Consider the following 13981-nt stretch of genomic DNA (forward strand, 5'->3'; position numbering starts at 1 on the left):
CACAGACTTCCACTTTTATTAGGTTTATTTATTTATACATAATCAATGAATCTCTGCAATTTTTTTCCTGCTTCACCATGACCCAGTTCAAGATACTACGTCATGCATCATGTGGTGGGCTTTCCCCTTTCGTGCAAGGCATTGTGGGATACAAATTTGAAACGAGAAAAATGGAAGATGTGAGTGTGCGAATGAAATGTGAAAGACCGACTTGAGTAACAGAAAGTGAGAAGAAAAGACGTTATGTTGCGAAGGAAACGCAGGACCAAACTAATAAATATCGGCGGTCAGCGAGCACCTCTGTGTGATCAGCTGTTTGCTTAGGCCCTGTTTACATTATTTCGAATCAGCGGATCATCAGATTAACGTTTTTAAAACGATTTGCGTGCACACAGCAATGCCAATACACGGATACGCTAATCACATGACTAATTAGACGGCACGTCACATGATCCCAGTGCATATCGGGCATGCGCAAGTCACTCACCACTTGCAAGTGGAAGGATGGCAAGCGAACACCTTCTCCAGCAGATAAACACACCTGGCTGTGATGTTCATGTTCTCACTGAGTTTAAGCGCCTGAAGGAGGTTGAAATGTGTAAATAAACCTCAGTGCGGCTCAGCGCTTCCTCCTGCGCTCCAAATCACTCCGCCCTGAACAGCGAGTGCCCTCTGGAGGGTGCGCACTCCGGCCCTGCGCAGCTCACAGAGCGCGCGAGTGAAGCGCACGAGCAGTGATTCGGGACTGAGCCGCTGTGTGTGTGATCCCAACGCCAGCGAATCAGGAAGGTGGATGTCACAGTGACGCTGTCCAATGACGACGTCAGCTAGAGCTCAGCACAGCGTATCCGTGTATCCTCAATGTTTACACAGCACCGGACCAGACACAAACTGGATTGAATACGTGGGCTCTGGCGGATTCCTGTTTCCCGGCGTTTTAATGTGAACGGACAGTGCATCCGTGAAGAAAACGAGACAGATACGGTCTAATGTAAACTTGGCCTTAGTGACAAAATGATGTAACTGTCAGTACACGGTCAAAGGTAAGCCTGCACATGCGCACACGGACTTCCTCTGTCTGCTTGACTGCGTGAAGCGAGTGATTTCATGCAGATTATTTGCTCGGGAATCCCCTCAAATTAAATAACTTCCCAGCCACAGAATGGCCTGATATTTTGTGAGGTATTACAGAAATAAACATGCATCACAATGACCACATTTCAGCACCAATTTTATGAAATCAAAAGGTCATCTCGCTTTAAATATTTGATATGTTCTGTTTTGGGGGGAAAAAAATATGGGTTTATGAGATGTGCAAATCATTACGTTCTATTTTTATTAACATTTTACACAGCATCCCAACTTTTTTGGAATCGGTGTTGTATTATTATTGTGAGCAGGGAACAATCAATATCACGAAAGCTTGTGTAGTCTCGGGGGGGAGTTTTGCACTGAAAACAAAAGCGTATTATTGTTATCTTTGAGAGGATACTGGGGCCAAATGTGTTTTGAATTTAATGTCATAAGTAACAAGGCGATCACTGTGTTTTAACCTCCTAGGGCTTAGCGGTCACATGCGTGGACAGCACTTTATGGAAATTCGGAACAAGAATCCACATATGTGGACATACTTTTTCTCTAAAAGTGCATCTTATCAAAAGATGATGCTTAGTTTTTATTCTAATCAGGTTCTAATAAGCCCAAATAGCAAAGAGAAATAAAAAAAAAATGCATGTAAAAAAACAGCTTGGGCCTTAGGAGGTTAAAGAAGAAACCTGTAAACAAGTAGGCAGTGCACGCAGCTGTGGTCATTGTGTCCTGTGATGACTTGTGAAGCCTTTTAATGCTTGGCTTGTTATCATTCCCTGTAAGCATGGGCACTGCTAATCTGTGTGCCAGGCCTGACTTCTGTAACACACATCTTTCACTGGCTTCAGTTCTCTAAGTGAATGTGCCGTGGACTTTTCCTCCGAATTACTCCTCCCACCAGCCCACCCATGTCCGTTTCGCAGCATCTCTGCCCTCCTTCTGCCTGCTAGTCCTTCTCGTGTGTTCACTGGTGCTTTCTTACCTTCATGGCTTCTCTGTTCACACTTAAATAGTCTAATCCCCAGTTGAAAGTCAGTTAGTCTTAGTTTTGGATTGATGATCCTTTTTTGTTTGAATGGTCTGTGTTCAGCAGTTGTATTTAGGGCACTAGGCTAGTCCTGAAAGTCTATAAATGTTTCCTAGCTTCTCTATATGGCTCAGAGGATTAATGTTCAGCTTTGCGGCCACACTGGCTCAGATGTCATGTCTTTTCAGGGCAGGTTTGGCAGAGGTTCTCGTGCTAGGCTGGGGTTGAAGGTCTGAAATAATCCATGCTGGAGCAGGAATCCACACTGAACTCTTGCTGCACGGCTTTGTTTAGGCTCAGGGATTCCCCAGAGTCTCACTCCCTCCCACGGATTGAATGTCACGTAGACAATGAGATGCCGTCATCTGCCTCGCTCCCTTCGCCAGTAACTAGAAATGATTAGAGCCTCAATCAGATTTGCCAGTCCTCTCTTGCTAAACTAATTGGTAATTTCAGCTGCACCTCTTGTGGGGGACCAGCGAGGCAGCAAAGAGGGGTGGTGTTTTTTCCCTCCTTCCCTTTTGTCCTCTCTTGTCCTTTGTGAATGGAGTGATTCCTTGACTGTGCTCCAGTGACTGTGACCCTTCTTCGATGCCCGAGCCCGTTTGTCTGCAGGAGCTAGAGGAGGTGGGGCAAGGTTTAGGGTTACAGGAGCCCCTCTGTTGGCCTGAAGATCAAGACCTCCACTGGGGCTCTGCTGAGACTTTGCGTCCTGTCTCTCCTGACTGGCTTCTGTAAAAGGCCTTTCAGATCAGCTGCAAAGGTCTGTGTTTCGGTCCCACGACAAACTTGGCTCAAATTTACCTGAGACAGGGTGCTGAGGTGGAAAATCCGTCTCGTTTGGTATTGTGGAGTTTTGTTTTTTTTTGACTGTTTAAAATGTTTTGCCCCTTTTTGGAAGCGAGTAACACATTACAGAACTCTGCACATAAACACTGATGAAATATTTATCATTGAGGTACAATAAATATATCAATTAAACTTTGCTTAATTTATTGTTGTTGTTGTTGTTATTATTATTATTATTATTATTATTATTATTATGCGGAATTGTGGTGCAGTGGTTAGCACTGTCTCCTCACAGCAAAAAGGCTTTGGGTTCGAATTTCGCAGCCGACTGGGGCCTTTCTATGCAGAGTTTGTATTTTCTCCCTGTCCCTGCGTGGGTTTACTCAAGGTGCTCCAGTTTTCTCCCACAGTCCAAAGACATGCAGATTAGGTCAACTGGCAACTCTTAGGCCCTGTCCACACGGCAACGGATTCAGGTGACTCCGATACAGTTGTTTATCGTTTAGGCCTGGCGTCCACACGGCACCGGCGTTTTGGGTGCCCCAAAACGCAATCTTTTGAGAACGGGTTCCAGAGTGGAAAGATCTGGCAACGGCGCCGTTGCGAAGTCGTCTGGATGAGTAGAACGGATTTGTTTACGATGACGTCACAACCACATGACTGTCAGTGCTTCACGCCAGGTAGAAGTGTAACGAACTCGATGCGAGTTGTCAACAAATCCTATAACTTGGTTCATGAAACGCGCTTACAAAATATTTTCACTGTGAATATTTATTGTGTAATGGTGCAAAGTGAGAGAGAGAGAGAGAGAGAGAGAGAGAGAGAGAGAGAAAATAGCCCTTAGGGCAGAGTCAATCCCGCCAGCAAAAATAGGGAAAAAAAGGAGCGATCTCACCTCTTCAGATGTTGGTTTAAGTCCTACAATACATTCCTCAAAAAGGGCGTAGAACAACAAATTAATCCATCAACGTGTAGCATTCAGTTTATTCCGGACCATTAAAGACGCCGCCTTCCGCGTAGAATCATACGTCATCCTCGCCGCCATATTGGATAGGTCAAAGCGGAGAATAAAGATGCCTCATTCATGTGCTGCGTTTAACTGTACCACCAGGTTTACCGTCCAAACGAGATCACATGGGATTACCTTTCACAGGTGAGACTGGAAAAATACTTTTCATTGTATTTGGTCATTATAATGTAATTTTACGAACAGATTTTCCTGACTTTGTGGCTAATATGAAGTCTCGCGCATAAGTTTATGCGCATGCGTCCTTACTACTTCTATTGTTCTGGTATCTCCGAAGGGACTGTCTTACAGCGCCCCTAGAGGTGTGGCATGTGTATTGCATCGTTTTCAGCAAGCGTTGCGTTGCCATATGGACCTGATATTTTACTGATCGTTGCCCATTTGGACGTGATATTTTTTTTAAATAACATCTCGTTGCCGTTGTCGTGTGGATGTAGCCTAAATTGCCCATAGGTGTGAGTGTGATGGTTGTTCATCTGTTTTAGACCCGCAATAGTTTGGCGATTTGCCCAGAGCGTATACTGCCTCTTGCCTGAAATCAGCTGGGATTATCTCCAGCTTCCCCTGCAACCCTGATAAACAAACAGGATAGATAATGGGCAGTGGTGGTGTTTTTTTAAATAAATATGAAAATATACCTCATTAAAATATGGAAAGTTAATACTATTTTAGTAATTTTAACTTGATTTGAACCTGAATGGATTTTTTGATTTTCAAAAATGTTTTATGTTTACTCCATTTAGCTACTTTCACTCTCATGACTGCTACACTTCAGCATGAAAGGGTGTGGTTAACCTGGCGTATAGTGAATGGCTGGGAAAATGTCAATGGCTGTGAAGTCAAAGTAACAAGAAATGAAGGGAGATATGTATATATGTGTGTGTGTGTGTGTGTGTACTTTGTAACCATTCTTAAAGCTTTAAAAATTGCATTTGGCCCTTTTATTTTAGAAAACCTAGGAAAAAATGACTTTCCACAATGTGGTCCTTTTAAAAAAAACTGTTTCCTTTTTGAAGGGTCCGGTCATCTGCAATTATTATTATTATTATTATTATTATTATTATTATTATTATTATTATCTCATCTCATTATCTGTAGCCGCTTTATCCTGTTCTACAGGGTCGCAGGCAAGCTGGAGCCTATCCCAGCTGACTACAGGCGAAAGGCGGGGTACACCCTGGACAAGTCGCCAGGTCATCACAGGGCTGACACATAGACACAGACAACCATTCACACTCACATTCACACCTACGCTCAATTTAGAGTCACCAGTTAACCTAACCTGCATGTCTTTGGACTGTGGGGGAAACCGGAGCACCCGGAGGAAACCCACGTGGACATGGGGAGAACATGCAAACTCCACACAGAAAGGCCCTCGCCGGCCACGGGGCTCGAACCCGGACCTTCTTGCTGTGAGGCGACAGCGCTAACCACTACACCACCGTGCCGCCACTTATTGTTGTTGTTATTAATAAATTATTTATTTATTTATTTATTGCCATTGCCAAAAAAAACCACCCAAATATGAGTGCAATCTATCTGTATCGGTCAACTGCCATGAATGAATAAATCTGTGTTTTTTCACTGTACTTTAGTACTTCTCTGGTACCATGAATCACATTTTTCTAATCTTTTGCATAAATAAACAGAATCAACAGTTATCCCCCCCCCCCCCCCCCAATCTGTTTTATTTTAGGAAGTTCTGATGATGTTGGACAACTATGTACGAGACTTTAAAGCTCTCATTGACTGGATCCAGCTGCAGGAGAAGCTGGAGAAAACTGATGCCCAAAACAGGTGATCTGTTCTACATATGCACATTGGGGACTCTTTTACATCAGTGTTCCAGTTGCTGTGGATCAATAGGAACAGCTGTAATTTAAGGGGATCCGCCAGTTTATTGGTTTCTCTTTAACTGAATGGCTGAAATTACCACAACACCAACACAATACATTGATTAAGGTATAAACCTGAGCTTTTAAGTTGCTCCCCAGTCTAGCACAGACTCCTTATTGATTAAGTTTTGCACACGCTCTTTTTCCCCATAGTATGGGGTATAATATTCACTTTATTGGTGAGTGAAAAATGATCACTACGTGGATTTTAGCAGCTTTAAATTCCAGCAATCAGATTTTATAAAATATTTTATTTCTAGGTTAAAACATCTATTATGGGAGGGTAGTTTAATGTAATAGGGCAGGTCTTTAGCAGAGAGGCCAAAATTATGAAATTATTAAGATTGCCTGAACTTGTCAGCTCAGTGATATTGTTAAAGTATGGAATCCAAGGCAAAATGTACTGAAGACTATATTTAAAAATCATCACCCCAATTATCACACTGTTGCTTCAGAGAAATCTTGGTTTGAATTTTAAGAAATGAAAGTTCATTTTTTTTTTCCTGACGTAATTCTGTTACTGACCTTTTTTTCTTTCCTCATAAAAGATTTTGCCTTCAGAATTAAACACAGCCAATTTTTCTCTGCTTTTTTTAGGGTCAAAAGATACCCCATGCAGTGTGAAATTTATTTAATACCATTATCTTGAGTACTGCAACTAAAAAAAAAAAGTTACCACAGTTCCATTACTGAATAACTACCCATTATTGAATAATGCCTGAATCTGTTGTTGATCCGACTAGGCCTACTTCTTTGGCATGGGAGGTTCGCAAAATGTCCCCTGGACGCCATGTCATGCCCAGTCCATCAAAAGACAGACTTGTTCCATCTCCCAGTGTTCGCCGCACCCTCAATTTTGGGTAAGCCTCTTCACTTCTGTGCTGAATCCAAACAACTTTTTTTTTTTTTTTTTCCTCCCCCCCACCACAGAAAGGCCAACTCATGATTTGGTTTAACCACAAGTCATTATCCCCGTCCTACTTCCCACTAATTGAGACCAAATTCTCGCTTAGCAAACATTGTCTAATGCCTGATATGAGGAAACTCCACTTCCTACATTAACGGTTTATATTTGTCTTATTCCATTAGTGTGTGTGTGTGGTTTTTACTGGTAGTGTAAAAGGAAAAGGATTGATAATTCAATTAAAATGGTACTGAATAGCTAAATTAAGAAATCAATAGCAGATATGATGCATAGAGAGCCCTGGCCTAAGGCTGAAGAGAAGATACGCATTGTCTGGAAGAGCTGTGAGATCGATTTGTAAGGCCCAAGTGTTTGTTTAATGTAATTTTTTTTTTTTTCCCCCGGGTTTTTCCGCGGCTTCTCTCCGAGACAGTAGGAGGTGCAGATATGAGTGTGGTTGAAGACTGCTGAAGCATGAAGTTCAATACCTGCATTACACTGTAATCAGATGCCTCAGGAAATGGATATTGATCAAGCGGTGAGGCTGTTAGGCTGACCTGCTAGCTGTTGTCTGAATCCTCTGTCCTCACTGATACAGGATGCCGTGAGTGTGTGACGTGCTCTCGTTACCGCTGACTGGTCTAGAGGCACAGTGTCCAAGTGGCCATCTCCTTACCCTGTCCTATCACTGGTCTCATAAACTGATAACAATTTAGTGAAACAGACAGCAGTGAACAAAATTCAAGTTGATTGTTATTGTCAGGTCTTCCATATAAACATACACACTGGTACATATCATGTCTCCTTGACCATAGTGCAGCATTTGAGAACCATTATACAGATGCTTACGTAAAACGAAAGCTGAGCCATGTACACAGCTTCTTTTTCATTACACAGGACAGTACAGTAACAACACAGTAACAACAGAGGTAGGAGGAGGACTAACCACATGGCACAACTGGAAAGGACTATGCAAATAGCCTGTGAATGTAACCGTAAACAAAGTTACATTAATATAGGTGCAGAAACTTTTACAGGAACTCAGTAATTTGTCAACTTGGCATTTTTACAACAGTGAAACAGACAGGCTTGTACTACTCAAGTCCAGGACTCTGACTCGTGTCCTGATTTTAAGGACTCGTGACTTGACTTGGACTTGAGCACTGATGACTCAGACTCGTAAACTGAAGACGAGGACTCTGATTTTTTCTTTATTTTTTGTAACCTGCCATAATAATTTGGCATAAGATATTTATATCTACGTTCAGTTTTATGCTAATTTCGTGGCAGAGAACGCACATTCACCTGTTCATACGTCATGTTCAGGAACAAACTAACGTTAATGGCGCTAAAATGCCTGGAGAGAAGCTCCTAGGATTGTCCGCTTTGCTTATACAGACTTCTCGTGCAGTGGGGGGAAAAAAGCACTGCTATGTGTTCCATATGTAGAAAAACTATCGAGGAGACGACGGGGACAACCTCGAGCTTCACTTGTCATTTGGCAAAACTGCACCTAGAGAAATAAGTGATATGCTATGTTCATTACTCTGTTGACAGCAGGGCTTGCTGAGCGATGAACTAGCTAGTGTTAACCCTCTCTCATGTTATTTGCCCTGTTGATAGTGGGCGGGGCTTGCTGAACGATGAACAAGCTTTTTATCTGTAGCCTATTAACTAAGGCTACATCCACACGGCAACGAGATTTTATTAAAAAAATATTGCGTCCACATGGGCAACGGATCAGTAAAATATCAGGTACATATGGCAACGCAACGCTTGCTGAAAACGATGCAATACACATGCCACACCTCTAGGGGCGCTGTAAGACGGTCCCGGCGTGAAGCACTCACAGGAACAAGCACACAACAACAAGAAGGCTGCGACTACGTGAGGAAATCGTGCCTTCTGTGTGTACAAATTAGTTTTATTATGGCCCTTTTCCACTACCCTTTTTCAGCTCACTTCAGCTCGCTTCAGCCCGACACGGCTCGCGTTTCGACTACCAAAAACCAGCACGACTCAGCTCACTTCAGCCCTGCTTAGCCCCTAAAACTCGCACGGTTTTGGAGTGGGGCTGAAGCGAGCCAAAGCGAGCCGAGTGAGGCTGGGGGCGTGAGCAGACACTCCCCTGTGCACTGATTGGTGAGGAGGCGTGTCCTCACATGCCCACACACGCCCCGCGAGTACGCTGGGATCTGTAAACACCGCAAACCCGGAAGAAGAATAATTACGAATTACGAGAATTTCTGAAGCCTTATGCGCCTCGCCTCATCTATACACTCTTGCCAGTATCTGTTGGCGTTGTCGGTGACAACAAGCCACAGCACCAAGACCAGCAACACTAACGACTCCATGTCCTCCATGTTTATTGTTTACTATCCGGGTCGTGAGACTACTGCTTAAAAGATCACTGATGTCACTGTTTGCGCCGCTTAACGACATCACCTGACGTCCACCCACTTTCGCTAACTCCACCCAATGTGTCCACCCACTTCCAGCCAGCACGGTTCAGCGCGGTTGTAGTCGAAATGCAACTCCAACAGCCCCACTCAGCTCGACTCAGCCCAACTCAGCACGGCACGGCTCAGCCCGACTCAGCCGCGTTTGTAGTGGAAAAGCGGCATTAGTGTGCATAGTTTTATATGACTTAATTTTCTTATTGTGTGTGAACATTTTGAAAAGCAGTCTTATCCAACAAAAAAAAAAGAAATTCAAGAAATGGTTCAGTTACTCTTTTATTTAAAAGAAAAGCTGTATACAAAAGTGAATGCAATGCAGTGGTTCATACAAAACAGCGAGAGTGCTGCTTGTTCTAGTCATGCGGTTGTGACGTCATCGTAAACAAATCCGTTCTACTCATCCAGACGACTTCGCAACGGCGCCGTTGCCAGATTTTTCCACTCTGGAACCCGTTCTCGTTTTGGGGCACCCAAAACGCCGGTGCCGTGTGGACGCCAGGCCGAAACGATAAACAATTTTATCAGATTCACCTGAATCCGTTGCCGTGTGGACAGCCTCTAAAACGGGGCAGTCGAGCAGTAACGTTAGTCCAACACAGCAGCAGAGACGGTTTCACATAAAGGCAGAAACAGCCACCATCAAATGGCGCGGTTGGAGTCTTGTTCTCGGATCAATAGTAGACTCGACTCGAAATTTTCTTGAATGATTTGGACTTGAACACTGGGGACTCGAGACTGGACTCGGACTCGAGGTTTAGTGACTCGACTACGACACTGGAAACAGACAGTGGTTTTAGTTTTTTGGCTGTAGCTCCATTAACATTTTTGCAGGTAATTTTCCCTGACTTGATTGGTCCCAACCCTGGTCCTGAAGTACCCTGCACATTTTAGCGTTTTTGTTTGTTTTTGTGCTTTAACACACCTGATTTAACTGATCAGCTAATTAACAGCCCTTTCTGGGTTGAAGTGGGTGTGTTGGAGCACTAATACTCTAAAATGTGTAGGATTAGGATTGGGAACCTGTGGTCAAATTCACGCTTCACAGAATGACTAACCGTCTTCCCCAGGCGTTTTTAGAAGAAGAAATTTCATTGAGCTAACAAGCAATTACTAAAGTTTGCTTTGTATCAGCATTTTCACAAGTGATGAGTGAAAATGTGTCAGCGTGTATTGTAAATTGAAGGTTATGAATTATAAAATTGTACTACAAGGTAAATGCGCCCTCAAAAGTACAACAGTGGTCCTTAATTTTAGGTAAGTACCTCTTATGTTCTTCAAATATCATTACCTACAGGTACCACCCCAAGGACAAGAATCTGCACCTTTTTTTTTGAGAGTAGTATACATATTCTGTACATGCTTTAAAATAAGCTAATAATAAAATAAAAACAAACTATACCTACAAATATGATAATTATACGGCACAGTGGTGTAGTGGTTAGCGCTGTCGCCTCACAGCAAGAAGGTCCGGGTTCGAGCCCCGTGGCTGGCGAGGGCCTTTCTATGCGGAGTTTGCATGTTCTCCCCGTGTCCGCGTGGGTTTCCTCCGGGTGCTCCGGTTTCCCCCACAGTCCAAAGACATGCAGGTTAGGTTAACTGGTGACTCTAAATTGACCGTAGGTGTGAATGTGAGTGTGAATGGTTGTCTGTGTCTGTGTCAGCCCTGTGATGACCTGGCGACTTGTCCAGGGTGTACCCCGCCTTTCGCCCGTAGTCAGCTGGGATAGGCTCCAGCTTGCCTGCGACCCTGTAGAACAGGATAAGGCGGCTAGAGATAATGAGATGAGATGAGTGTAATTGCTTTGTAATCAAATGGAACCATGGCCTAAAGGTTGGAGAAGCAGCTTTGGGACCAAAAGGTTGCTGGTTCAATTCCCTGGACCAGCAAAAGTGGCTGAAGTGCCTTTGAGCAAGGCACCTAACCCCTACTGCTCCCCGGGCTGCCCATTGCTGTGGGTATATCAGGGTCTTATTGTATGTCGCTCTGGATGAAAGCGTCCGCTGAATGCCTGTATTGTAACGTAAAATGGTAGAATAAAGAACAGCACAACTTCAGTGTTTAAGTTTTTCAGTTTTGACTTTGTTGCTGTGATTTGCCAGATGTAGTGGAAATGCAGAGTTCCAGAGCTCTGTAGCTTCCCAAAATTCATCAGAACCCTGATAGAAATTCACTTTATTTTGCATATTTGTGCTCATGCCTATATCAGTAAATTGCTTGAATAGGATGTTTGTGTGTGTGTGTTGTGCAGTGGTCCTCCTCCCACTCTTGCTGTAGCATGCCTTTCTCACTCCGGACACAGCTATGCCGACCGGGTGAAGTGCTCTCAGGCGCTGCCAGTGCCCAACCAGAGCGTTTCAGTTCCTACAGAGAAACCAGGTCAACTGCAGATCTTCAAACTTTCTACATTTGGCACAAAGATCACTTCTAAATGCAGATTTCGTTAGTACATTTTGTGTTGCTGAATGACGTGTATATACTTTTTAATGAATTGTGGGTACTTCTGATGAGTTAGTGATTATGTCTTGTTGCTTGATGTGCTTTGTGCGCGCGTCTGGTGTTTCTCACCAGGCAAAATAGATGCTGAGGGCTGGGAGACAGTGCAACGGGGCCGCTCCATGAAGCCTCGTGCCGTTGCAATGGTGGCCAAGGTCAGTCCTGTCCTGGCGCACGTCAGCCCCAAAAATGTGAGTGATGAGCAGAACCAGCAGCTGCAGGACAAAGCGCAGAGACCAGAGGAACAGCAGGGGGACAGCCAGCTCATCTCCCCAGAGCAAAACCCAGAGTGTGAGAAGGCCTCTGTCCTCGAGGTAGTGACGTCAACCCACAGCCCCTATCCATTAATAATTCAGGAGCAGAAGGAGGAGTTGAGGGCTCTGTAACGTTAGAGTTTATCTGCCCTCTCTGTTTGTGTTTTGGGCTGTTCACAGACATACAGTCCAGACAGGGTCGTGTCAGTTGATCAGGCATTGATTTTTGTACATAGGTTGCAAGACCAGAGAGTTAGAAATATCATGTGAGGTCTTATGAAATATGTATAGATTGTGTTATGCACTGCACCGCACTTGCACATGCTTGTGTTTTAATTCAATAAATGTTTGCATGTTTATGATGCAGCGCAATTTTGATTGTGTTGCTGCATATTTCATGTCTGTTGCATGGAACTGGATTTTTTTTTTTTTTTTTCCAGCATGTCGTGTTTCCTCAGCTGCATGGTTCATTACTTATGTTACTGTTCACATGTCTGATCATCATCTTCCGTGATGGTTCCTGGGAAGAATGCAGACAATGTGTATGTAAAAGTGTGTGTGTTTTGTGTGTTAATGCAGCCCCCTTCAGACAGTGACCAAGCATCTAGCCAGTGTGTGCCACCCCCTATATCCAAGTCCCCTCCGGCTCCTTCTTCCCCCGAGCCCCCAACTCCAGCTCTAGTTCCTCCTCCATCATCTCCACGGTTCGAGGAGCCTGGTGTTGGACTGGTTGGAGGGGAGCAGGAGCCGGCGGGGGTAGCATGCCAGGTCACGGCACCATCTGCTGCTGAAGAAGGAGCAGCAGTGACAGCAGCAGCGACCCGTATTCCCTTGGCAGAAGTGAAACTGGAGAGCATGCTGGACCCCACAGAGCTTTCCACTGTGAGTGCTGAGAGACACAGGCCGGGGACACAGCTCTCGCCTAAACAACGTCAATCCCAAAAACCTCCAGCCACAGCAGCATAACCACCCCCCTCTTAGCAAGCCTTGCATAGTCAGCATCATGTACGTGCATGTCTGAGGCCACAGAAGGCTTCTCTCTGGCTTTTCGAGAGCACCAGTGTCACACGCTTAGCCGTTAGTGTTGTGGTTAGATGTTTGTCCCGACTAGGAGAGGCGTTTTTGCGTGGCGGTATAAACTACAGGTCAAAGGTTTGGACACATGAGAGTGAATATGTATTTTTCATTAGCTTCAAGACACTTTATTGAAGACTTGTTTTGAAATTTGCTTCCAAGATAAATGTGAAGGTAATGCCTATTTCTATTTCTGAATCAAAATACGCATGTCTAAATAAATAGATTTAATTCAAATTAAATAGATTCCCCAAAAGTACTTTTTATTTAAAAGCAGCCAATAAGTGTTCAGCCTGCTTGGGAAGTTTACCAACCCTCCTGGGTCAGATTTCCTCATGAAGCAGATTAAGAAGGTAGCAAGTGTGTGCAGAATCAGAGTACCGTTAATCATTTAAAATATAAACAGTAGAAAATGGTAAAAAGCCTCCTATGAGTAGATGTGTGTCCACACCTTGGATTGGTATGATCCGTTTAAAATGAACCTGAAGTGTACTAAGTACAGTTGGGAAGACTGATGGAAAATGGAGCTATATATCTAGCAGCTCCAGATTTAGTGGAAAGACACCTAACAAGTGTCTAATCCTTCTCAGGTTCCACTGTTTTTCTAAGGTTGCTATAGTGGTGTCAGTGAGTTCGAACTGTGGGCTAACAAAAGCTAGGCTTGCCTGGTCTTGTTAGCGTAGTGGTGTTGATTCACAGGCGCTTGCACAAGCTGAAGTTTCAAACTCCTTTCTGTAACAGACTTTGTCCCAAGACCTTTGACCTCCCAATCCATTATGATATTTAAAGGATTTCCAGCAGAAAAACCCACAAAAGCTGAGCTCTTATTACCTAACGAGAGTAAAATGACATTCCATTGGATGAGGATGTGTATGTCAAGTGCATGCTATCACCACTTTTTTTACTGTTTTAATTCCTTATACAGGCATGTTTTCAGTCAGTAATATTTGCTGTGGAGCTGTTCTCCCT

General features: G+C 43.9%; 1 protein-coding gene across 5 annotated transcripts in view; it reads left to right on the plus strand.

Moving 5' to 3' along the window:
- scaper (S-phase cyclin A-associated protein in the ER) overlaps positions 1–13981 on the plus strand; it is a 186493-nt gene that overhangs the window by 60254 nt on the left and 112258 nt on the right. For 4 of the 5 annotated variants that reach the window (XM_060914836.1, XM_060914840.1, XM_060914839.1 and 1 more), the window contains 5 exons: positions 5629–5729; positions 6571–6687; positions 11440–11630; positions 11760–11998; positions 12518–12820. In XM_060914836.1, coding sequence (XP_060770819.1) covers positions 5629–5729; positions 6571–6687; positions 11440–11630; positions 11760–11998; positions 12518–12820 — 951 coding nt within the window. The remainder of the gene's footprint in view (positions 1–5628; positions 5730–6570; positions 6688–11439; positions 11631–11759; positions 11999–12517; positions 12821–13981) is intronic. The other variant, XM_060914837.1, reaches the window with a different exon arrangement.

Source organism: Neoarius graeffei, chromosome 2 (genome assembly GCF_027579695.1).
Source record: "Neoarius graeffei isolate fNeoGra1 chromosome 2, fNeoGra1.pri, whole genome shotgun sequence".
Taxonomy (NCBI): Eukaryota; Metazoa; Chordata; class Actinopteri; order Siluriformes; family Ariidae; genus Neoarius; species Neoarius graeffei.